Source organism: Mya arenaria, chromosome 7 (assembly GCF_026914265.1).
Source record: "Mya arenaria isolate MELC-2E11 chromosome 7, ASM2691426v1".
Taxonomy (NCBI): Eukaryota; Metazoa; Mollusca; class Bivalvia; order Myida; family Myidae; genus Mya; species Mya arenaria.
This window is the reverse complement of record NC_069128.1, coordinates 40505580-40533218: the sequence shown is the minus strand read 5'-3', so window position 1 is coordinate 40533218 and position 27639 is coordinate 40505580. Positions and strand designations below refer to the sequence as shown.

Genomic DNA, 27639 nt, shown 5'->3' with positions numbered 1-27639 from the left:
CAAGCAAATGTTCGAAAATTAATTCAATGCTAATGTGTATATTCAATATATTTTCTTTTTTATCTTTGTCTGATTTATGTTTTACGAATTTCCCGGGAAATGCACAAAACAATTAACTAATAAATTGAAATACACAACTCACAGTCACTCGTCATCTCACAAAAAAAAACGTCATGAAGAAGATAAAATAAGAATTTCTGAAACATGCAGACGAGTATAGTTATTCGGTAGAATACAGCGTTTAGAAGTCTTGATATCATAATGCTCATCACAGGAATAAATACGATTTGGTTCTTACTAAATGATACTTGCTACGGCTCTAAATAATTTCGTACTGAAAGACTCCTCATGTAATATTTTGTATTTGACATGGACATTTATGTTGATTACTATGCGGATGATAACTAACAACAACAACAACAACAATTACCTTTATTTGTCATGGTAACATTTGTTACAACAGACTATAGAGTTCAATAAAGCATCGGTAAAGAAGATGTTATCGAAGTGAAATTATGACGCAATATAATAATGTTAACATGTACAACTGAAATAAAGCTTCATAAACGTATTTGCGGGTTTAGTGACATGGGTAAAGTTAGTTAAACAATTTATCTTAACATTTTGAAGAAAAATACTTAGGAGAGGAAATGTAGGATATTTGTGGTATTAGTTTTTTTCAGCAAGTTAATTGTTGTCTTAATAAAAAAGTAGATAATTATACATGCATCTTTTCATTATATTTGATAGTATAAATACTGCTATGAAAACATGACGCTTTAATGTAATCTGGCACAGATCGATATGAAGTGCGGGTCATTTACGGAAAATTATTTCTATAGTACACCATGAAAACCACGTGCAAAATACAATTGTAAATGAATGTGTTTATTTTAACCTTAGAGTGAATGACATTCCAGCGTGGATATAGTAGCGTAATGATCGGAATGATCACATAATTATTCATACAATATAACAAAAAAATCTAAAAATAAATCGCAAATGATATAGTACATGAATGCAATGTTTCATCAGCATGTTTGGTTTAAAAAGGGAATTTATATTTAAAAAGCAACCATTTATACAGCTCACGGAAGCACAACGTCGCCGTCCATGAGATGGGTATCAATGTTGTCATCGTATTAAATGGTGTCAATATTATTTACGTAATATTTAGTCTCAAACGTCGGTCGAAACCCATATGATTGACTCGAAACATTCTTGAGTGGGCAGTCAAATCCTAAATATGTAGTATTTGTTTTAAATGATAAGAAATTAATATGCAGTTATACAAATTTTGTTATATTTATAGCAGTTGCTTTTCCAAGATATTTCTTTTAAAATAATTAGCATGTATCTTCTGCGCAAATGACGTATTTTGACGTGCTTCGCGGGAGGTCCTATATCCCGTTTAAATAGCACATACAGTTGCTCTTATTGTACGTAAACGCTGGTTCGTCATTGTATAGACAATCGGGTGTTCGGCCGATAGAACTATATTTCAGTCCTCCAATTCGAAGTCGTTGATACAACTCGTACAGGTTTGAGTGTATTTAAGAAACATGTGACAGGAAATCAGTAAGATACATAGCAGAGGAGTCAAATATATATTAAACGACACAGAGGCATAAATTTAAATTCATTTAAATATTCTTCTCTTTTCTTTCGTTTCTTTCATCTTCTAAATTTCATTTCATTGATCAGCCCTATCAGAATAAGTTAAACTATCCAAAACTTTATAAACAAAATCGCAGGGCTAGTTTTTATGATCAGTTGCACGATCTGATTATACGAAATATGTGCAGACATTGAAAGTGTATTTTTTTAAGGAAGGAGAACTTTTGACAAAAAAAAAACAACTCAACAAAATCGCTTGTTTTATCGTGTTGGCTCACTTCTATAATTTTATATGAAACATAAAACATTTGTGTGATTACCATTCTTAATATTTAGATTGAGTGCAATGCAGTGTTTACACTATTTTTTATGAAAGATTTGTACTAAATGTCATTATATCAGTATTATAATTAATTAAGAACTATTTGACAGTCATTGTCGGTCAAAATCTCAAATTAGAAATTATAAGCACGAATACTCTACACATACTTATATAAACATTATAAACATGTATTAGAAGTCCCATCACCACATAGTGTTTAAGTTATGCCTTCTGATACAGTGATCACAAACGGACGAGCGTTGAGCATCCGATTACAATACTCCTGTGAAATATTTCTATTGTGTGTGTACCTACCGTCCGTTTAGGTATTATATCTTGTGTGCTGAATAATAAAGACATGTTTTGGAAATTTCTAAAATTTGGAAATTGCATCTATAAACACAAATAACATTTGAATTATGGATTTGCCTTCACGCAAAGAAATGTATACAGTGTAATATTATCATGGAACTTTTTCCCAAATATATACCGCTAAGTCAACGTATTGTTAAGAAATCTTTATTGTCCGAATTTAAGCTGCTTTAGAAACGTTTAGAATGAGTCCGACAATAATAAATGTATGAATTTAATTGAAACTCAGACGAATTAATGCATGTATCACGTGAACATTTTAGTGAATCTTAGTTAATCTTAGTGTGGATAAATAAATTTCCCTTTCGCAATTGCTGTGACAGTTAACATTGTTGAGCACTGAAGCATCCAACCGCAACGTAGCTCTAATTAAATATACCGTTCAGTGGTCTCCAAATAATATCTCTCAGTTCGTGAATGGGCTCAACTAGTTTAACACGTATTATAATTGTAATAGTTTTTTACCTATATATACTGTTTGATTTAAATAATAATTACAAAATGTAGGAATTGTATACTGTAAAGAATGTAGGACACATTTTAGGGAGTAAGATAATAACTATATTTGTATATACAATCAGTTTGCTTTTTTACGTTTCATTTGAAACAAAGCTTAAATTATGATAGAATATCTCGATAGTATCAGTGACCTGTAGCTGTTTATTATTAACGAAACTATGCAGGCAAAATATGGCGAGTCCATCCTCAATAAGGCAAGGAGGTGATTTCAGAAGCTCCTATTAGTAATGAACTATGTCTGTATAGTTAAAGTATACCTTCTATTTTTTAACTTGCGTATCAAGTTCGGCCTACGTTTAGTACATGTAAAGTTTTAGTTAATTCTTAATTTTAGACATTTGACAACAACTTCGGGCTTCGATAAATACATACATACTCTGCCTATGGTAATAGTTTATCTTATATGTATAGAGATTACTTAGACTACACCCGGACATTGAAAGCGGAACTGGCAGCCAAAGGCATCACAGAGGCGAACAAAGATCAGGAAGAAAAGCTGGTAGAGACTTTTACTGTCGATGGTTGGTAGCTTTTGTCAGTCTTATGATACCGATAGTTATACTCCAAATGATAATGTACTTTTTCATATGTATTCATGTTCTGTTTATAGCATGGTATGCCTGTCTGGAGTATTTCTCTCTACCATCTATTTCACCGTTGTGTCTTTATAGAGTTGAGTTTTGAACTGCTTGTCTACTATGGAGTAGGGATGGTTAATTCACATGACGGTATGAATTTGTTTCAATACACACGATTAATTATTTTCTTTCAGATTACATAGGATAATTCCAACATCGTGAAATATATGTATTGTATGGATATATATCGTCCACAAAGTGTTAAACACGAAACAGTATTTCATGATTAATGTAGTACCTTTGTTTTAATATCGGTTGACAGTTTTGGATAATACAATATCATAATAAGTAAGCAGACAAGGCAATGTCCAAGTTCATGTTTTTCATTTTTATGATAACATTTCATATATAATGTTTAATAACTTCAGGTTCGAAGTCGCACTGAGTTCTGTAATGATATGATATCAAGTTGTCATACAAAGGAATAAAAGAGGCGCATGTTGAGCCAGACGGAAACTTGGAAATAGACGTTCTCGGTCGATTGTCCGTATACTGTCTTAAGTCACCTGTTGTGGATATTATATCTTCAAATGAACTCGTGTTAAAAAGGAAATTTTCGTGTTGTATAAGAGGTTTACGTAGTTGTTTAAAAAAATCTAAGGACATAATTTGAAATGTTATTAACTTTGGTAAGAACTTCTACATTTTATGATCATTTTATTTGTATGTAAATAAACGTTGAGACGAGTTCTATTCCATTGGAAGAGTAATTGGAAGCCATATGTCGGAGTAGTTTGCTACAGAAAACATAACAAGCATGAACTATGCATACAATGTAAATAATATCAGCAAGTTTGATTACAGTTTTTTTGTACAATAGTTGTATAAATATCAAACTAGTACGTACTGTAAATGATTTTTAACCAATATGTGTATTTTTGTAAGTTAGGCTTTATCCTTGTGCCTCTTAAAACATAATTCGTTATTTTGATGTCAGCTTATATTCCCTTGTATTTCCATTGTATGTTTTGGATGAAAATGATTAAACATTATGCTTTTGTTCATTCCACTTTATAACTAATACTATTTGGCTATAACTGTGTTTCCATGATGCTTATGTTATGTTATAATACTTTGTCTTTATCAGGGGATTTTATGTAATCTATAGTTTCAGAATGTTATAATTGTCCATGCGGTCTGTGTGCGTGTTGTTTTTATGTTCGTTTCAATTGTCACTGATGCTCACAATTAAGATTGAATATTAGAGAATCCGTATTTCTACCCATGTAGAAGACGTCAATCACCACACACATATCAAACATGCTTGCCCTGCTTTGAAGGCTCAGGTTTAAAAACAACAACACAAGCCAAGTTTTACCTAAAGGATACCGAAGGTATATTTTAAGAACATTGGCGGGTCCAGGCTTTGATGTAAGATGAGGGACTTGGGGGCACAACTCAAGAGTAATATTCAATACACGAATCAACAACCGGCAACATCAGACCATCTCCATACGGGGCTTGAGCCGTGGTAAACTTGTTAGTAGGCGAAATCCGTAACAACTGAAACACGAAGGGTAGTATAATTAAACGTCATGTTAATTTGTTCTTCTCAAAATAATTCGTTAAGTGTAGTTATTAGAAACATATACATGAAAGTCTTCCTAGAAAAGAGGTTTCATACAAGCCTATGGATTTCTCCTCAATTCTATATATTATATGTGTATGTTGTAAATGTTTATTTGTTATAAAAAATAAATACTGTTTAAACCAAAGTCTTCCGGATGGAGGTTTAATTTATACTGGTGTCCTACTTGTGGTTTGCTGATTAACGTGACAACTTCTCATAATTCAATTTGCAATTTTGGTTTGGCATTGCTAATTAAAAATATTTTGATGATAATGACTCCAAACTATAACATTAAGCGAACATTTATCACTGCAAATTAATGTATTTAGGGAAGTTTGTACAGAACACTTTACCGAAATGAGAATTTTATAAAAAGAAAAGTGTTGTAAAATAGGTTATAAAATTATGCTTTTATTTGCTCTACTTATCCAACATGCCCACTTCCTAAACCTCGGTTCCGTAAAATGGAATCCTGCAAGCCCCGATTTTCATACCCACAGTTTATGACATTCTTACCCAAAGTATCGGTAGTTCACATCGGATGTTCTTTAAGTTATTCCTGCTCTACTTAAATAAGATGTAGATCGATTCGTATAGTACAATGATAGCTATTCGTTAAATAAACAGCTTGCAATTCTTTAAGACTGTTAATGAATAATTTATTCTGATTACGCTTTTTGTATTAAAATTACACAGTTGATATAATGCAAGACCATTGCGTAACGATATATTTTCTTCAGCATGCTCATGCTATGTGTTTACTCATACACGTTTTCCTTACGTTAACACCCAAAATACTACATATCCTTTATGTTGATAAAACACCCAAAAACGGTTAATATAAGAAAGTATTAACACCTCAACTTCCATTCCTTAAATGAACTGCCTTTCGGAAATTGCGTTTATCAATCGATAAACGCAACATATTCGGATATGTTCGGATCGCAATTCATCGCGTAACAATATACATGAAAACTATTGATCTTGTTATTGTTTGTATTGTGTCAGCATGTCCCGTAAATATAAATCAACATTTTAGAAAGTGTTAATTTATTATATTTTAAATGTATTGTTGCCATAAGTGTTTCAATATTACATTTAAAAGTGATTTCAAGTGGTTGATCTTTTTCCGTGTTATTGTGACGTCATTTGAAAAAAAATGTTTCCGGTTAAAGTCGGGTCGTTCTATTTACATAATGGGTAAGAAATGTTTGCTGAAAGGTTTTCTTAAATAAAATGAAGTATTTTTTAACAATTATTGAATGAAATAATGAACTATTGGTGTAAATATAAGTAATTAGGGCTGGTCAAAGTGTGTGGAGTCTATGTAATGAATGGAGGAGGGTATAAAATCCTTCGGACTACACACACTTTGACCAACCCAATTGCGTTCATGACCCTGATTATGACATCAACCCCGCAATTCATTCCTTAAATATTCAATTTTGAAAAAGAACTATGATTATAATTATTTAAGGAATTTTATTTACAAAAACGTATGTTCATCTGTCATTTAAAACACGACACTCAGAAATAGGAGTGCAGAACTGAGGTTATAAAAACGCATACCTATATATTCGTTTTTTTAGTGTTATCTATCAAATACGGATGTGATTCTAAACGTTAATGAATCATTATACAAAATCGATTTATCCATACTATTCCATTGATTGTTCATACATTCATAATTATTTGTGTTACGTAAATCCTTTGTATTTTATTTCGAAATGCGTTATTTTCGTTTAGAATATATTACATTTTAATTCGTTCCGACTTGGCCGTTGCGACCTATCGACTGCGTATTTTTCGGATCTTTAAGCATTTAAACGAGTACTTCTTTGTCAAATGTCCTCGAATTCTAAAACTTTTGCGTTATACATATTAAGTACAAATCCGGTTCTTCCTGCAGGTTGTCTTAAAGGCTGTTTAGTAAAAAACATCATTCACATTTTGTAAGGCCATTTGAGACGTCATTTCATCCATAATAGTTAGTGTATGCAATTGATTGTAAATCAATTGAAATCGTATTTCTTTAACATGTTTTTGTGTCATAGCACTATTCAGGGTTAATGACGTACAAAGTACATTTGAGCAAACAGTTCAATAGCAGTTGATATAATCCTTGATAGGTTTGTTTGTTACTGGATTCGATTCACAAGGAAGAGGTCTACACTCACTCTATATGTCCGAACGTTTTTTCAGTTTCATTTATTTAAGAATATTTTAAACTTCAACTTTGTCAGTCAGTTCGTTTAAAAAATCTATCCACGACCAATAGTATTATAGATACTATGCACCTTAAATTAGTTTTATGGTGGTACACTGTTAGCTTCATTCATTGTATATTCATTGTATATGCTGCTAATTCATTTCATGCAATCCGATCAGATACATCAATCTACATCAATCTTATTAAATTTGAAGTTGAATTCTACTCCTGAACAATACGATTTTGTCTGATTGTAATGTAAATCTTTTTGCAATAATATGCACAATACAATTGCCGGATTTCCAAAACAATAAAATATTTTATTAATGCTCCTAATGTCAATACCTATATAAAAAACTACAGAAACAAGCTCGGTCGCCTTAAGTTCAACAAGAAAACTGAACAAGTTTCCATGCTCACCAACTGAAGAACTCAAACTTTATTTGAATATGTCTGAACTAACATATAAATGTTGTACTAATATAGTAACGTTTTATACGAGTATATGTATTTGCAATTTTACTTTTAAAGATTTTTAACCGGTAACAATGCTTTTATTCCAAATGAAGTATTTGCCACGTTTCTACACAATACGTAATGTAAAAGCAAGGGATATTACTGATTAAATTTAAAATTGCAGGTCTAATTATGGATCATATTGGGTCAAACGTTTGTCACAAGATTAAGTATTAGTATTGTTTGGGTTATTTTAGACATTCGAATGACCACACTTTCGAACCGATTTTCACCACACCTAGTAATAATATTTGTCATATTAGTTCAGTACAAAAACAATGGGAACGGTCGTGTTTTTCTAATTATTTGAACAGTACTGTTAACCCTCTACGAAGCATAGCGTCGACCCCAATTCATCGACCTTTCACAAAGTTTGAATAGTTGTCATTTTCATATCTTATTCAAATGCTTTTAAGTATTTTGTTGTAAAATTTGTTTTCTTTACTTTATAATTTGGTGAGCGAAATATGGCCTACGTCCCCGTAATGATATGTACCGGACTTACCTATGTTTTAGAGTTATACTTGCCTGATCAAAACAATAATTCTTATACGATGAAATAACATGGCGAAACTAACTGATGGTTTTCATTGTACATATTTCATTACATACAATAAAGAAATACTTTGGTTGCCTTTCCATGTCGTTTGCTTTACAAGTTAGAAACAAGATAGTACTTGAACAAATTCGCTTTAACTATTAGACTTTAACTTGTCATTGCTAAGTAATACATAAAACAATAAATTATGTTTTCTCTCCGGATATATATTAAGTTGTTTCCACAAAATGGTAATTTTATACAAGTTATATATGTTAATAATCTCAACAATAAGAACACTTTGTTTTGTATTTAAAATATCATATACTCTGGGTTCAAACAATAACAGTCTTTTACTTTGTTTCAATACAACTTTGCAAGACTTTCCACTAAAGGTACCAATATGTATTACTTAAGTTCGTTCAAAACATACTTTGCAACACAATGCATGTCATTAGTTTGTTGTTGTTTTTTCATTTATTCAATGGAAATTTTATAAGAGCTTTTACTTATCCGACCATACGTTTTTTAATAGAAAATGTTGAAACTAATATATTTGCTTTGCAAATGTAGGTTCACAAAGATAAGTTAGTAAGGTATACGAATCTGGAGTGATAGAAGACTTCACAAAACTTGCAACAGACAGTGACGTTGAAGTATGGAAGTTTAGCAGTAGAACCGATTCAAGTGCTTTTCTTCAACGTGAAAGCGTCTCTGCTCGTGAAATAGCATGCATTTATAATCTAGAGGGGAGATATCCCATACAACTGCACAAACAGATTAAAGTTACAAGCATGGATTCTGCATCATTTGTTCAAATGGGAGATTCGGGCTCTTTAGTGTTTCATAAACAACCGGATAAATCGCTAGCGTGTATTGGAATGGTCCATGGTGGTTGTGCTAGCAACCAGTCATTGTCAATTGTTACACCGATAAAACATGTTTTAGAAAAGATCAACGTGCAGAACATGTATACATTCTCTGACACGAAACTGTAAAGAATGGAAGCTCGGCTGGAAAGAAAGTTTACGGTAATATTGAATGATATCTATTCGAGACTGGAGAGAATGCAAAGCTCTCGACAGCACGACAACAACTAGGCAACACGACTTAAAATTAATCTTCTGTCAGCATTCATTCGCCTCAATGTTTAAAGAGCTTTGACTTTATTTTGTATGTGTGTGTGTGTGTGTGCGTGTGTGCGTGCGTGCGTGCGCGCGTGCGCGCGTGCACGCGTGTGCGTGTGTGTGTTAAGACCTCGATAATTTGATTACGGAGCCATGGGATCAGTTCCAACGTTCATAAGCATAGAACGGTATATTACTCACGTATTGTATCCATGGCTAGAAAGGAATTTTGCTCACGTATTGGGTTCATGGCTAGAAAGGAATTTTACTGAAGTATTGAAAGCGTCCAATGCCAATCGAATCTCGCCAATAGAAGAGGAAGAGCCAATGGGCGAAGCATGAAGAGTATAATATAGGCAACATCAATATTTGATATCACCGTTATGTAAACATTTGTTCCGCTTATAACGAAATGTGTTGTGACTTTATGTGTCCTCTTCTGAGACATCGAGACTTTGATTTGCCGCGTAATATGGAGCCAACATTCATAAACAAGAAGTAAACAGTATACAAAGTACATGTACATGCAATTATCAGATTATCATAAGCGTTTACTCAATTTTCTTTTGTGAGTTGATAATTTTATGTGTTTATAATTGTACATAATTATAACAAACATGATTTGTATAGTTATCAATGCACGAGTAGTAATGCCAATTCATGTATTTAAATTAACATTTAAGAATTTATTTTGTTAATCCATTATTTTTGTAAGACATATCTTATTATGTCGATGTGGTATGCGGTAAAATATACAAATAAAAGATATATATCCTCCTCCCCTGTATATTTTGTTTGGTGTTTTTACCTACCGTTTGATACTGATAATGTCGATCTATAAGGACAAGTCCAATAGTAATTGACAGTAAGAGCGATACCAAAATGACAAACTGGCCAACAAAATAAGATATACACACAATTTTTCCAAGTATGTATGGTTCTTACTTGTTCTCATATAATGCAATGTAAATATGAAATAGTATTCCTCTTTATGTAAAAATATATCGCTTCCTTGGCAGGATTGAAGCAGAAATGTAAAAAACATCTTGCGCTCAATCAATGATGAGTTTTTCTGTTACTTCTACATTATTTCTTTTAATAAAATGTTATTTATTATATTATAAGTGTGTGTGTGTCGATTGTGTTTTAATGCTTATTCACATACCAATAGTTTTATCAGAATGCGTGTTGAATGATTTGCTTGTAAAATATTTTATTGTTTAATGATATGTTTGTAAATGTGTTAATGTGTCTTCTTTTAATAAAGTTATAACTATTATTATTATTATTATTATTATTATTATTATTATTATTATTATTATTATAAGTAGTAGTAGTAGTAGTAGTAGTAGTAGTAGTAGTAGTATAGTAGTAGTAGTAGTAGTAGTAGTAGTAGTAGTAGTAGTAGTAGTAGAAGTAGTAGTAGTAGTAGTAGTAGTAGTAGTATCTGTATTATTATTATTATTATTAGTAGTAGTAGTAGTAGTAATAGTAGTAGTAGTAGTAGTAGTAGTAGTAGTAGTAGTAGTAGTAGTAGTAGTAGTAGTAGTAGTAGTAGGAGTAGTAGTAGTAGTAGTAGTAGTAGTAGTAGTAGTAGTAGTAGTAGTAGTAGTAGTAGTAGTAGTAGTAGTATTTTAATTATTGACAATAAAATACAGCTGACAGTTTTTTTAGCTGCAGCTATTTGTATAAAACTGGTTAATTATTTAATTACGTCAAAGGTGGCCATGAATTAAAGTAGTATCAGAAACGATGATTATTGACAGGCGCATTGATTATATTGCAAATATCGCTATTTAAAAAAACAAAAAAACAAAAACATGATCAATAACACAATGGACACTACGTTGACCAATCCAGCAGCCGACATAAATACTGTTGTCGTGTTTAAATGTTAAAGTCACAAAATCTAAACCAGAATCCTCCTTTGGTGATATCCAAAAGATATCCGTGTTTTCTGGATACAAATTACATAAATATCAATTTTAACTCGAGTCAATTCAAAAATAAATTTCTTCACTAAACCATGAAAATATTTATTTTGAAAATAATAAACTACACATAATCAACGTTATAACGACGATATTTCTAACTTTTGTGAAAAAGATCATTCAGTGCAGTCACATATTGTACATTTGCAAAATGTATTTAGTGTCTAGGATAATTGTCTTATCATTATTGTACTGGTAAAACCACTTATTTTTTATCTTGAACAGCGCGTAATCATATCAACAATTAATTGTAGTTCGTATCAATTAGAGTAACTATTACCGTAACCAGTTCGGCTTGTTGCAGACTGACACGACACATTTGAGACAAATCCAAGGAAACACTTCCAGATTGTACCTTACATGAAAACAACCCAAGTGTACCATCTAAACTGAAGAGCTTTGTTAGGTCAACATGAACGTACTGATCCTTGTTGTCACAACATGCATAGCGATATAACGTTACGCTTATTGCAAGTGGCTTTTGGCCCTGAACGTCTGGTTCTTCGTTCCATAGTACTTTGAAATTAGCAATGACTACATCCTCCGGAAAATTGCCGAAGTCTTTATTTGCAAACGAGTAATAAGACGGTGTATTTTCCGGAAATTCTTCTAAGAGAAATGCATAAACTGGTTGCTGCACTAACCCGTTTAAAATCACGCTCTCTGTAGTCAACCTTTTGTCATTGATGTTTGGTGTAGTTCGTTTCTCAACAGTTAGGAACAAACTTGTTTTCACCAACTTATCTTCCCTAACTTGTTGTCTTAGCGCACACTCTCTAAGTTGCGCCACTCTATCAACCAAAGCGACGAACGTGCCCTGCTTGGGACTTGTTACACCACGACCGGAATTTGTAAATACATTCAACCGTCGTTCTTTATCCTGAAGAACGGCAAATGATGAAATGGGATACACGCTAGCACCAAAGGTTAATTGCTTCCGAAACACTCGTTTAGATAACCATAATCCATTTGTATCTGTATATAATGTACTGTTTAATTCCGTCACTATGCTTAAAACAAGATCACCAGAAAATTTGTTATCAAATTTGAGAAGGTGGGATATTATATTGATTTGTAATAATTTTCCAAAATGGCCTTTTGTATTTGCAAACTTTGCATTTAACACAATCGTGTTTTGTTTGTCCCTCAATGTAAAGGCACAAAATTTTGTCTCGTAAATCAAATCGGTCTTAAGTCTGGTAATAGTTCCGTTTATACCCGTTGTATAAGCCCCACCACTGGCATTATAATACAACAACGAAACATTCAAAGTGATGCAAACTCCATCGATTTTGTTACACAGAATCATGTTGGAATCTTTTGTTGAGGGAAATGTTACTTTAATAAAAGCATTTTCACACACCTTATTTTCTTTATTTGAATCAATGTCCACACTATTTTCATCACTTTTTGACGATAATTCTGACTTTAACAAACCCAAATTATTAGTCACGTTATAAATAACCCATCCCATAGCTGGAAGATTTAGTTCGAAAGATAGTCTGCGCTTGTTTTCGGAAATAAATTCTTCTCTGTATTTCACTTTGTTTCCGGTATTGTCAAATAAACCAATACGTCTATTGTTTTGAAGGATTACGTCAATGGTTGCCTCGTGTTGCCTAGCTTTGTGATAGGAGTTTACAAACTGTAAAACAATATTCGTTTTATTCGTCTCAATGAAGTTGATGGTGAAGGCGTTTTGCTTTCCATACGTTAAAGGTATCACGGAGGAATAAGCCGTCTCCCGCTTTATTCCAGACATTTGCAAACTCACTAAATTAGCCAATATGCTTTGGGATTTTTCAAATGCTTTCGATAGGCGTTTTTCATAGTCTGATATGACATTTACCCTTGATGTTCCGGTAATAGAATCATGGTGTTGAAATATATTCACTTCATGCCTACAGTCAATGAGTTCTTTCGTCCAAACTCTAAGACGTTCAGCACGTTTTTGTGGTGAACGAGCAAGATTCATTGTAGCCAAAGCAAGGAAAATTTCTGTTGCTGTCACCGACTCTTGTACTTGTCGACCAAGTCTTTTCAGAGAGGGTCTAGTGGTGAAATAACCACTCCAATAGAAAGGATCGTTTGCATATGGCACAAAGTCCCCGGTTATCACAGGGTACAGTAAATCGGTTTTATTGCTGGTCGGTTTTATGTCATCAAATAGATTTTTCATCGTACCAAACGCAATGTTTGTTTTGAATTTTGGTTTTGAGTTGATATAGTCCATTATGATTTTGGTGTTTCTGTATTGAAGGTCCCATTCACTTTCTGTCGAATATATGCAAGATGCACCTAAAGGAAGTAGAACACTTTCATGTTTGAAGTTAGCACTTTTCAGGTGAAGCTGTTTCACAAGTTTTGTCGTAAAGTCGTCTAGGCTTTTATAAGAGTTATATTGTAACTTGATAGTTTCGTTGACCTTTGGGGAGTCCAGGTCCGGCAACGAAACATCAATGCCAAGGTCAAGGTCTGAACATAGTTCTCTATCCGGGCCACAACTGTCTGCAAAGCTAAGCCAATCGTAAGGTTCCACCTGCAGTTTCACAGAATAGTTATTGTCGTTTTATGTTTGGGGTTTTGTGTGTGCAAAGCAAACCAATTTAACAAGCAATACAAGAATCAATTAAAACCTAAATTTGTAATGTCATTTGTGTTAGCTATAGCTGTAAATTACATCTACATCAATAAATACAGTTGTATATATACTTTGAGATACAGTTGTAGCTATATATTTACTGTGAAGAATTTGTATATTACAATTAAATAAAACTAATAATAATAATAATAATAATAATAATAATAATAATAATAATAATAATAATAATAATAATAATAATAATAATAATAATATAATAATAATAATAATAATAATAATAATAATACTAATAATAATAATAATAATAATAATAGTGGTAATAGTGATAAGTATTAAGTAATAAACTACCCACTTGCACGAAAGTGTCGTGTTCACCACTCGTATCCCAATCCTGTCGCCACCAGAAGTTCATCATTTGGTTTTGCATCATGAACTCTTTGATTCCAGAGTGCATTCGTTTTATAACAGTTTGACGCACTCCAAAATGTCGCTGCATGTAGCGGGACCCAGCAAACATTACGAACTAACGTGAAATACAAATAACAATTAAACAGTGAAAAGTACACGGTTGATCTTCAAACGTGTAGGTAGTATACAAGTATCCACTTATAAGCTGTGAACTATGATTTGCATATGTAACACAAAATCATTAATGACCTGATGTATTCAAAATTCAGTATTTTATGGATGAATTAACCTGATTTCCTGCTAAGCGACCTAGATGAAGTAAACTATGTTTTAATATAATGAATAGAAATTATTTGAAATAAACAATATGTTTTAGTACTCGTGTCAAAGAGGTAAAGAAGCTCTTTGTGAGTTTTGAGGTGCGTTCATGAACGTTATTTGGTTTATATAATAAGGGAAGTTATTTTATCTCTGTAGAGGGTAAAATCAAAGGGAAAAAAATCAACAGTGCTGGAACATTTATTTTCAGAGATTACATTTGGACTTTATTATTGGAAAACCGTTTGCTAATTAAGTTGTTGTTTAATTATGTTGCTGTTTGTTTTTCTCTGTTGCATTTAGTGGTTGTAACGCATTAAATGTGAATATAAATTTCTTGTATTTAGAAGTAGATATTGATATGTTACATATTACTCCATTACCTCATCCCCTTTCTTGGTCCACAGAAAGATAAAGCATATATTTTTCATTATTCAAATATATTATGAATAATAGTATAACAGCCTCATGTTTATTATTATGCAAAATGCACTCGATGGTGCATAATGCCACAAAGCAAGGTACGTAACGACGTGGTTGTCATGAACTTACTTATTTTAAGCATTTAACTTTGATGCTCACAGAATCGACATAATTACTTTTGTTATTATAAGTATTTAAAGACTTTTATATTATAACATTTGAATAGTGTTGATCATTTAAAATCAACTCTGAAACTTAAAAGCCAATAACACGCTTTAAACCTAAAGTTTTTTTGTTTACATGGTTTCATATCACTATGAAAACACTTGTTTGGATTACCTACCCCTACCAGTACAAAGGGTACGCATATGTTCTTTCAAAAACAAATGCCAAACTCATGATAATCATAGTCGATATGACAGCAATATTATCAATATTCACATCAATTTTGTGGGTAACGTGTGAAGGCCATAAATTGTCGCCCCTGACTTAGATTTTATGTTGTTATCGTACACAGTCTTACAGAAACTGAGTCCGGGAGTGCGTATTTTTTACTACTGGGCTTTTCCCTGTAGTTTTCACTGTACTATCGATATTCACAGCTTTTGTGGTTTCCTTGGAGAGCAGTCCGAATTTACTTAGTTCATGTCAATAAAAGATAGGCTCTAGAAATGAAAACGATACGATTCTAAGTGCATTTCAATTAAAAACACAACATATATAGCATTTTCGTTGTAATTACCTGATCGAGGTCAAGAGAGATATCCGTCAATGTACCAATGTTATGCTTCACCCAATTCTTGCCTTCGGATAACTGGTCAATATAAGCGGTGTAGGGAACAGTGCCCTCATCTGGAACCACCCAGCCCCCGGGCGCTATCTCAAGCCGTCCCTCTGAAATAATTGCAGTTTGATATTTTTTCAAACGTAACGCCAAATTTGGTTGCCCGCCTGCTAAAAGCATGTCCAATTCCACAACTTTAAGCTTCGCGAACTATGCTTTTCTTTAAGATAAATAATTTACTACAAAAAGTTCGTAACAAATTCAGATAATATTTAATTACCTTTAACAATTTGTCGGAAAGTATTGCGTGTAGATGGTGTTTGATCCTTCCACCATTCGTTGAGGAAACATGCCTCTGGCCAGACAAATGTAACGTCCCTTAAGAAGAAGAAATATACGATGAAGATTGATATAATGATGATGATGATGATGATGATGATGATGATGATGATGATGATGATGATGATGATGATGATGATGATGCCAATAACGATGATGCTAATGATGATGATGCTAATGATGATGATGATGATGATGATGATGATGACGACGACGACGACTAAGACGACGACGATGATGATGATGATGATGATGATGACAACAGCTATATCATCATCATAATCATCATCATCATCATCAAAGTAATAATACATTTGTTTAGAAGTGCTCCCACAAATTTGCTGTGGCGGATAATTATAGGCGGCATGCTTCTGACTTGTGTTGCCATTCATATGATGGTCTTAACTATGGATAAACCTAGCAAGATCATTCTAGTAATTTATTTAAGGATTTATCTCCCTTGACCATGGAGTTGAACCTGGGTTGGGAGGATGAATCGTGCAGGTTATTGGCGGAATGTATCCATTAAATGCTGTTGGTTACAATTGAAATGTAATTAGGGGCCAGGGGCCAGGGTTAAGCCCGAATAGTTTAACACTTGGTTTCTCCCGTGTATCCCCTAATTTTTGGCTATGAGGAATTTGCTGAATTTGAAGCTTGCGGAAATTGTGAAGGATATGGATAAAGGATATAATTACGCAAATCATTATCGTAACCACTGCATTAGGCATTAGTTTTTATTTGGTTACCACATGTCGTTGGCGTGCCGCTTTGGGTTGTTCCTCCTATTCTCTGACTATGGCATAACCTAGCAGAGTAACATTGTAATCAAATATCTCCACATTACAGTTCCTATGATGTTTTCCTTTTTATCGATTTACTATTGTTATGTGCAATGCAAACATAATATGTTTGTAATAGAATGTGCCATGCCAGTATTATGAACATTCCAGTATTTTAGTATAATGTCTTTAAAATATATATTTCTAGTCAATTAATTATTTTATGGAAAATGTGAATAAATATATGTCTAGTTAATTTGTGTTATTCTTATGTCGTAAAATAATACATCTATCACCTGACCTGTATTGCTTCATCTTTCTAGGCAGTAGATCCAATATCTTGCTTGTGGTATCATTGTAGTATTTGCGGTATGTCTGTAAGTACCCAGGGTCATTGTGTGAAAAGAAATATACGTATACTTTAAGAAAGCTGTCTTCATTTACGCTTTGTTTACGCATGGGTTGTTCGTCAACGCTTCCTTTTGTTGGAATCTTACTGGTTAACCATGATATATCCTTTGCATCAATTGAATCATGCGGTTGTGAAAATCTCAATTTATCCATTAACTCATTGACACTTACATGGATACTTGTACGTTTTTCCATAACATTTATTGTTTCCAGTCTTTGATCTGTTATGGTTATTTCTTCAATGCTCATATTTGTATCTTTTCTAACAATGTTCCCTAGATTCTTAGTTTCCATATCTTGATATTTTTCAATAACATTCATAGTTTTTAATTTTGGATATTTTCTGACAATGTTCTTCGAGTCTATGCTTGGATCTTTTCCGACGGTATTTTCTGCTTCCTTCCATTGTTTAGTAATATGCTGTATTAAGGAATCCGTATATATTTTATGTAGTGCTTGATTATTTTTCTCAGTAAACTGTTTTATCCGTATAGGAGAATCCACAAAATAGACCTGGTAAATTAATGAACAAACACACACTATTCCGAGAATAATTGTCACGCCTCTTCGAAGTGATGTTGTTTTCATTTCGATTTAATTGGTAGCAAAAGATCACACAAACACTTTGTTAATAATAAAGTAAACGCAATTTTATATACATACAAATATATACACCAAATTTCACAAACGAAAGAAAAATAAAGCCTGCAGGCGATAATAGTTAATGTTGATACATTTCTTTATAAGATTTATCGATCTATCTGCTCATACATTGATCTTAAATTTGTCCTTTATCAGTATTTAGTCATTGAGTGACATTTATGAATATGTATTAAGGAAAGAACTCATATCATTAATTTGTGTGTAACATTAAGGCTGCACATCCGACGGAGCCTCGACTAAATGTAATTTGTATATAAGTATGACTTATGTAGCGTTATATGTATGGTCTGTTGTGTTTGGTTGGCCTTGGACTATGTATCTTTCATCAGGATATTGGTTACTGTTAAGGCTACTGTGATCCGGTCCTGACCATTATTTGTTTTTGTTAAAACATGTTTTTTGTTTATAACTGACCAACCGGTGTCAAAAAGTAAATTACTCCTTCGGCCATTAAACGTTGTTTTTTATTAAGAACGCACGAGGGGTTCTTCAGGTTGGGGTAAAATTGCATCAATATAATGTGCTGATTGACCACGTTAAAAGCCATTTTAAGTATATTCCTTGTCCAACATGAATGTTTAACATGACCATCGTTTAATATATGTGTTAATAATAAGAAGCTACTGTATAAATTGGTGTGTTTTATTGAGTTTCTGTCGGCGTGTACATGACGTATTTTGACTTGATTTAAATTGTTATTTTGATTAACATGATTTGTATAGAATAATTTTATTCAAAACATTCAATAGTTCTTGTATACGAATATATAAGTGCTATGCCGATGTTTAATGATTTAACAATGGCATTTTGTTTTTGTTTCTTTGTTTTACTTCATAGAAGGCCACATTGTAAATATGATGTTGTTATTCTTGAACCTCAACCTGTAATTATGTCAAAATGTGTATATACCTTCTCTAAATAAGGACATTATTATCATTATTATCATTATTTTTATTATTATTATCATTATTATTATTATTATTATTATTATTATTATTATTATTATTATTATTATTATTATTATTATTATTATTGTCGAATATCAAATGTCGTCTTTAAAGTTACAATGTAAATTGTTCATTTTAGAATATGGATCGTCTAATATATAACTAAACTGATTGGTCTGATTGTGTCTAACTCGTTTATTTGTCATCCTTATCATATCAGTTAAGTGCTTATTGGGGTCGAAAGCGACAAGATTCTATCAGCTTGTTAATACAATGCCACTTAGAACCATTTCGCTTCCAGCCCTTGGTCTATATAATTCAATGATATTCACTACTTTCATTTGAGTACAATTAAAAGCGAACAATATAGGTTCATGCAAAGAAAACAAAATGTTTTAATGCCTTATTATGTTTAACTCATTTGAGTTGAATATAAATTATTAAAGCAAACAGATCATATGAGTTGTGTACAGATAATAGAACTATTAGCGATATTTTGGCACTATTTTTAACTGGGAAATTCTTGGCCTCTAAGCTATTCAAAACCCAATTTACAAAGGCTATATTTCATTTTATCTGTACATAAATCAAATGGTTTTGTTGTTTTGTTTTGATCATTAACGTCAAATAAGTTTAAAATGACAATAAATTAAAACTAGAACAAATATTTGCACCAACCTTAATTGGACGCCTTTAAAGCTGATAAGGTTTTAAATATATGTGCGTATGTCAAATAGTCAAGTTTTGAGAGAGAATTAACATTACATCACATTACAATATATTCGTGTTTAATTAGGTGCTACAGTTATGATAAACTTACTTTGTTTCGCGTTTACTCTCCTTGCTACAGGTAAGGCTCTATTTTATTTACATGTACTTGATTAATATTTATGAAAATATACACTATGTGAACAAGATATGAAACACCAGATATGTTATACTTTTATCGATTTGCGCGGTTGGGGTGGGGGTGGGGGGGGCAGATGAGTAAACGTGTGTTTTTATTGTCAAAACAAATGGAGTGGGTTAGGGGTCTCCTGTGGCGTTTTGATAGCAATGACAGTCTTCACCTCTGGTAGAGAGTGATTGAAAAATAAGGTTCAGTTTTCTTCAGTGTAGTCCAGAAGTACTGTAGATACCAGAATAGCAAAGAAAGTATCAATCTTTGGCAGAGAGTGATTGGAAAATAAGGCTCAGAAATATTCAGTGTACTGTATGACAATCAGCGGGTCCAGAAGTACGTACTGTAAATACCAATATGATGCTGAAAGTATTCATCTCTTGCAGAAAGGGATTTCGGAATAACGGCTTCAAGGTTTTCTAGTATCTGCATTTTAGTGTATTACAGTGTATGAGTGAGTCTATTAGGCAATACAATGAACCTCGAAGTCTTCGTCTCTGGCAAAGAGTGATTGGAAAATAAGGCTCAGATATATTCGTAGTAGTTTATGAAAATGAATGAGTGGTTTCGTAATGTATGTCACATTGTGGCACTGAAAGTATTCATCACTGACAGAGAGGGATTGGAGAATAATGACTGATATGTTCTCTTAGAGGTCTTCAGTTTATTCCATTACCGTTTGTTAGTTCGTGTAGAAGTGACTAAGGCAATACAACGAATCGGGAAGTATTTTGCTCTAGCAGAGAGTGATTGGACATAAGGCTCAGCAATCTTAAGGGAAGAGTGGATCAAAAAGTACTGTAGATACCAGAATGACGCTGAAAATGTTTATCTATGGCAGAAAGGAATAGGAGACTAACTGAAAGGTGTTCTTAGATCTGCAGTTTAGTACAGTGTATGAGTAAGTCTGGTAGGCAATACAATGAACTTTGAAGTATAAAGCTCGGATAGATAGTGATTTGAAAAAAATAGGCTCAATGGTTCTCTCAGAAGAACATCAGTGTAGAGTTGAACAATGTAGGAGTGTGTCCGGAAGTAATATATGTACCATTATGGCACTAAAAGTATTCATCTCTGGAAGAGAGGGATTGGAGAATATCGGCTTCAAGGTTCCCATAGATCTGCAGTTTATTGCATTACAGTGTATGTGAGAGTACTGTAGTGATTCAGGCAATATAATAGTTCTGAAAGTATTCATTTCTGGTAGAGAGGGCTAGAAAAAAAGGTTCAATGGTTCTATCAGAAGAACATCAGTGTATAGTTGGACAATGTACGAGTGGATCCAGAAGTAATAACCATTGTACCATTATGGCACTAAAGGTATTCATCTCTGACAGAGAGGGTCTTGCAGAATAACGACTTAACATTTCTCTAAGAGGTCTCCAGTGTGGAGTATGACAGTGTATGAGTGTAAAGCAATACAATGGCCCTGTATGTATTCAGCTCTCGTAGAGGGAGGCACATAATTCTAGGATGAAGTTCAGTATTAAACGTACAATGAAAACCACACGGACAAGCCTAGTGCACAAACAGTAAAACTAGTACCCTGTTATAGGAATGGGTAAAGGTATAATGTGTTTAAGACTTAAAGCCAATGGTATGGTTATTTATGTATATATGTATATGTCATCATTCCAGTGAACAGTCAAGGTGCAAAATGCCCAATAGACTTCATGCAGTTTGGGGAGTCCTGCTATCACATTTTCGCCACGCCCAAACTGACATGGTGGGATGCAATGGTAGGTCTCTCTACGTTTGACATGAACTGGGTGGTGGAGTTTTTGTTCAATATACATTTAAAATTATATTTTGCTAAGGATACTTGCTTTTTCGTATTTCATTAAGTTATGTATCATCTCCATACGGAAGTTGTGTGTAAGATGATCGGACACTCAATAAAACATTGTTTGTGTCCAATTTACTTTACCAGGAAAATTTGCCCTTACTGCCAATATAAATTACTAATCAATGGTAGAATAAACGATGATTTAGGTACAAGTTGTATTCCGCAACCATGTTTATCAGTGTGAATACATGTATTTTTACCCTTTACATAGATAGTATGATTTCAGAATTAAAGATTAAATTTTCGTTGGAACCTTGATTTTGTGGATAAGCCAACCTATGAAAGTCATGCAAATTAATGGCCCACGAATATTTATGATTTCACTGTAATTACTAGATGTTCATCCAATCACAAACACGATGGTAACAGTTCTCTTTTTTCACATATGAATATTATACATCGACACCCTAGCTATGAATAAACGCCGTTCCCGGAACGTACCGGACCGATACAGATCCTAGTTCAACATTGTTATTTAAGTCAATAAAACCTAAGGGGCGGCGAAAAAAGAGGGTGTCGGAGGAGATGAAAATCTAGCAATTAAATTATAGTCGCCAAAGTGTGTGTTAACAATCAGAATATGTTAGGTAAGTGGTGGGCACACACCACCAGACTACTACCATAAGTTGTGTTTGTTGTACTACTCTTTTTTCCTATTTCTTCAGTCATTCTGTGGCATGTACGGATTTGGTGAAGGAACGCTTGCAACTGTAGAATCAGCGGAGGAACAGTTGTTTCTGGAACGCGAGTTGAAAAGCAAATACCGTAGGTACAAATTGGTAGAACAAGGATAGAAAAGAGCTGCATAGGTCACGAGTTGTGTATGCGTGAAAAACAGTGAATATCACTATGGTCTTAATTACTAATCAAAATACTGGGAGATCATGCAATTATGTGGCAAGGAAGATGGCGAACAATGGAGATATGCCTGTATTATCATACTAGTCTTCATTAAATCATGGACAAATAATGATCTGTTTCTTTCACTTCTTCAAAAAATGGTTTTCTGGAAACTGGACTGTAGACCCGATATCAAAATAATTATACAGCTGAAAAGCGCATTCAAAAAAGCCTCTTTGTCCTTGCCATATGAATATTCATAAATTAAGGCTCTGTGCTTAACTTTAAAGAACATGTACTGAAAACTTTGCGACTTGTCTATATAAAACAGCTAGTTGTTCTTGATGGCCCGTGAGGCCAAAATGCCGGTCGCGATGTATTGTAGAACACGTGTTTCATAAAAGAACTACGATTCCGGCAATAACACTTCAAGCCCGTAGAGGCAGCGCCTTAGTTCATATTATGTTTGTGAATATGCTATTATTAGCACCTTGTAGTGGGCAGACTTTTACCTAATTATCTGCGAGGAAAGCTAGGTTTAAGTGAAGAACAATCTTATAAAATGTAAACATGTTTTATTTGTTCAACACCTGAATGCAGACAGGAAGTCTTCTGGTTGATGGCCTACGAAAAGGGGTATCGTAAGGTTTGGGTAAAGAACAATAAAATAAATGTGATCAGCACCTATCAGAGTACATAATGACTTAGTGGCCTACGATTAATGAATATAGTCAGGTTTGGGTATAATTATTATTATTATTATTATTATTATTATTATTATTATTATTATTATTATTATTATTATTATTATTATTATAACAATAATCATAATAATAATAATTATAATTAATAATAATAATAATAATTATGTGAACATGTTTCAGCACCTGGTAGCGGACAGGAGGACTTCTGGCTAGGGGCCTACGATCTCGTCCACGAGGGAAGTTGGGTATGGGTGAAGAAAAATGAGTACGTACAAGGCGGTTACGAGCACTGGGGCCAAGGACAGCCCAGCGGTGGGACGGGGGAAAGTTGCCTTGGGCTGTATGATGGTTTGAACTACATGTGGAACGATGCACCCTGTGGGAGACCGGAGGGGTTCATATGTGAAGTCCCGTGCGTGTTTAACTAAACTCATTTGACTTAAAGCTGCACTCTCACAGATTAAACGTTCTGGCAACTTTTTTTTTATTTTTTGTCTTTTAACGAGCATTTCTTGCGAAAATCCATAGACACCAGTTATATAAGACTTCTGACAAAAAATCAGATCGCAGATTTTTATATTTAAGTTCAAAAATTGATGTTTTAAGCATTTTACTTAACGGTTTAAGCCATAAAACATTATTTTTCGAACGGAAATATGAAAATCTACGATCTGATTTTTTTTTTGTCAGCAATCTTATATCATTGGTTTGCAGACACTTACGCAAACATTTGCTATTTCCAAGACAAAATATAAAAAAGTTGTAAAAATGGTTAATCAGTGAGAGTGCAGCTTTAATAATATACTTTAATTTCTCAAAGTAGCGTTGGTGTGTCCGTGAATTATGATAGTTACATTTGAAACCGCTTTCTTCTTATGTCAATGTCGTTTGATTAGGTTTGCATCATTTAAAAAAAAACAGGTATGGTATGTAGGTTTTTTATTTTATTTTTATTAGTATTTGTGTAAAAACGTTAATGTCATCATTGGAGAATGGTGTTTAAGTAATATTCTATCTAAAGCTTGAAAGGTTTTAAACTACAAATAAAAACCCACACTTATTTTTTTACCAACTGACTATATTAACGATAAGGTCGACGCCTATTTCGTAGGTAGGCCCTATGTTCTATTTAGAGAGGCATATTTTTCTCGATTACAGAACATTGTCGCGTTCGACTTTGGCAGACCTTATTTGCCAAAGCCATATTTTTTTTTAAGATTGTGATAATATTTTATAAAGTATAATATGAAGTAATTCAATGTTTAGGAGTGGTTATATGTTATAAGTGGCGTTCAAATTACTGAATAAAGTTTAAAAGGCGGTAGCTAAAACAAGCCATAAAATGCGTACTTTGGCTTCTTTTCGTGGCATAAAAAAATGCAAACTATTCGTAGTTCCTGTTCAATGATATTTCAATAAATTTTAACTGTAATATACAGTATATTACAATTAAGTATGTTGTGACGTTCGACATTTCTTAAGACAAACACCAGGCATGGCTGTTCTGTTGTATTATATAAGTTCACAAATAAATGTTCCATTATAATCAAATCTATCACAAAACACAAGCTAAACCAACTATAAAATTCATTTTCAGATTCGAAGGACGGTCATCAGAAGTCATTGGATAGTGAACATCATTACTGATGGCTTAAATGATAAAAAAAATCCATGTATTAATTTGTAACGAAATACACACTGAGTTGAAAACGTGTTGTAGCTTTTACTTGCTGTTCATGTTTTGTTTTTGTTTTTAGTGTTTGTATTTGTGTATGTGATGTTGATATGTTTTTGTCTATAGTTCGTTGTCGTTTTGGTCCATTGCCTTGTGCCCCTTAACACGGCTTATTTTTGAATTTCCGACTACTGGGCTTGTCCCTGTGTTTCTCAGTGTATATTGCGAATTATCTTAAGTACTATCTCTGTGTCATTAATCTAAAGTACTTTTAAGTTTGAAAGTCTTCGTTGTTCCTTAAGTGTGTATATATAACACAAATCACTAAGTATATATAATACTACATCGATCAGGGGCAGATCCAGGATTTAACGTTAAAGAGTGCGTTACTGCGAGGGCGTAACCCTTTAAGTTGCACCCCTCCCGCATAACTGAATTTCAATAGGTTTAAAGTGTTAGTATGTGGGATTTGGGGGTTACTCCCCGAGGACTTTTTGCAATTTTTAGTCCGAAGTTTCGGATCCGCAAGTGTAAATGGGAGCAATTTTCTTTATTTTCGTCCCAGATTCTAATTGCTTGGTGCAAATATAGTTTCAAACAGCAATGAATACTTCTTTATACTTTTGTATGTCCAACTTCTGGTAATCTTAAAACTTGAACTTAAACATCAAAATTAACTTTCTTCACAGTGGCCTATCCATGATTTTAGGCTAGAAGGGGCGCCTTGGGACACCACCTTCAACTTCGTCATCATATTTTTGTTTAGTTTACCGAAATGCTAAAAAAGGTTTCTCAAGAAAGTTTAAACGCCACCAAAATTAAATCATGTGGTGATGAGATACTTGTTAAGCGGCCCTTGTTAAGGGCGATCACTGCGCAGGAGATTGCAGTATTCGACACAACCGGTTTAATCGATTACTACCGGTGCGGGGTGATACAGGAATCCAGTGGATTTCACGTGAAATCCACTCAAAACGTGAAATCCACTCAGAACTCAGTTATTTTAATTAATAATTTATTTTTTTTTATATACATATTAGAAAGTGCCTCATGAAGGGTTTATATTTCAAATTTTATTGAAATTGGTCAAAAAATAAAGAAGTTAGAGCAATTTTTCATTTTTTTCCAAAAATAGATCGGAAATCGAGGTGAAATCCAGATTCCGATAAGTGAAATCCACTCATAACTCATTAATTTTAATAAATAATTTTCTGTTTTTGTATATTTATTAGAAAATGCCTCATCAAGGGTTTATATTTCAAATTTTATTGAAATTGGTCAAAAAATAAAGAAGTTCGAGCAATTTTTCATTTTTTTTCAAAAATAGATCGGAAATCGAGGTGAAATCCAGTTTTCGAGAAGTGAAATCCACTCATAACTCATTAATTTTAATAAATAATTTTCTGTTTTTGTATATTTATTAGAAAATGCCTCATCAAGGGTTTATATTTCAAATTTTATTGAAATTGGTCAAAAAATAAAGAAGTTAGAGCAATTTTTCATTTTTTTTTCAAAAATAGATCGGAAATCGAGGTGAAATCCAGTTTTCGAGAAGTGAAATCCACTCATAACTCATTAATTTTAATAAATAATTTTCTGTTTTTGTATATTTATTAGAGAGTGTCTCATAAAGGGTTTATATTTCAAATTTTATTGAAATTGGTCAAAAAATGAAGAAGTAAGAGCAATTTTTCGAAAATAGATCGGAAATCGAGGTGAAATCCAGTTTTCGAGAAGTGAAATCCACTCTTAACTCAGTTTTATTAGTTAGTAATTTTTATTTTTTGTATACATTTTGGAAAGTGCCTAATGAAGGGTTTATATTTCAAATTTTATTGAAATATATCAAGAAATGAAGAAGTTAGAGCATTTTTTCGGAAATCGAAGTGAAATCCACATTTTGACAAGTGAAATCCACTTTTTCAGACGTGAAATCCACTCACAACTCATTTATTTTTAACAAATTAATTTTTCTGTAGAACAAATAATTGAAAGGGCTTCATAATGGGTTTATATTTCAAATTTTATCCAAATTGATCCAAAAATAAGAAAGTTGTAGACCTATTTTGAAAAAAGATCGGAAATCGAAGTGAAATCCACATTTTGACAAGTGAAATCCACTTTTTGAGACGTGAAATCCACTCATAACTCATTTATTGTTAACAAATTATTTTTTTTGTTGAACAAATAATTGAAAAGGCTACATAATGGGTTTATATTTCAAATTTTATTCAAATTGATCCAAAAATAAGAAAGTTGAAGTTATATTGTGAGGGCGTTTTGTTGTGTATGCATAATTGTTTAATTTTTTTCATGATAAACACAATATCCATACACATCCAGGCCATACCACGTGGAGGCGCCCTCAATCATGGCCCTTTTTTACTTTCGAATTTTGAAAATATTAAAAATTTAATAAATAATCCGAGAATTGTTTTGTATTATTTGTTTATGCCAGACATTTATTTATGGTTATTTATACATGTACATTGGTTGATATACATGTACGTAATCATAAAAAAAAATAAAAAAATAAACAAACAAATACAACAGAACAAAGTTACACCAAGTGAAATC

At 32.9% G+C, this 27639-nt stretch overlaps 1 protein-coding gene and 1 long non-coding RNA gene across 2 annotated transcripts; both read left to right on the top strand.

The window, feature by feature from the left end:
- The first annotated feature begins 3017 nt into the window (after positions 1 to 3017).
- On the top strand, positions 3018 to 5208 carry LOC128240189 (uncharacterized). Its single transcript, XR_008262082.1, has 2 exons — positions 3018 to 3351; positions 3837 to 5208. It is a non-coding gene; the product is annotated as an uncharacterized LOC128240189 (long non-coding RNA).
- Positions 5209 to 19838: 14630 nt separating this feature from the next.
- On the top strand, positions 19839 to 25097 carry LOC128239802 (perlucin-like). Its single transcript, XM_052956237.1, has 5 exons — positions 19839 to 19946; positions 21636 to 21736; positions 22509 to 22608; positions 23568 to 23799; positions 24985 to 25097. The coding sequence occupies exons 1-5, from the start codon at positions 19904 to 19906 to the stop codon at positions 25016 to 25018; spliced, it is 510 nt and encodes a 169-aa protein (XP_052812197.1). The 5' UTR covers positions 19839 to 19903; the 3' UTR covers positions 25019 to 25097.
- Positions 25098 to 27639: the final 2542 nt, after the last annotated feature.

Excerpts from the sequence above, each read along its gene's own strand:
- LOC128239802 (XM_052956237.1), top strand. The coding sequence starts at position 19,904 with ATGATAAACTTACTTTGTTTCGCGTTTACTCTCCTTGCTACAG. Across the intron at positions 21,737-22,508 it reads TGACATGGTGGGATGCAATG|TCATTCTGTGGCATGTACGG; the intron begins GTAGGTCTCTCT and ends CTATTTCTTCAG. Across the intron at positions 22,609-23,567 it reads CGAGTTGAAAAGCAAATACC|CACCTGGTAGCGGACAGGAG; the intron begins GTAGGTACAAAT and ends AACATGTTTCAG.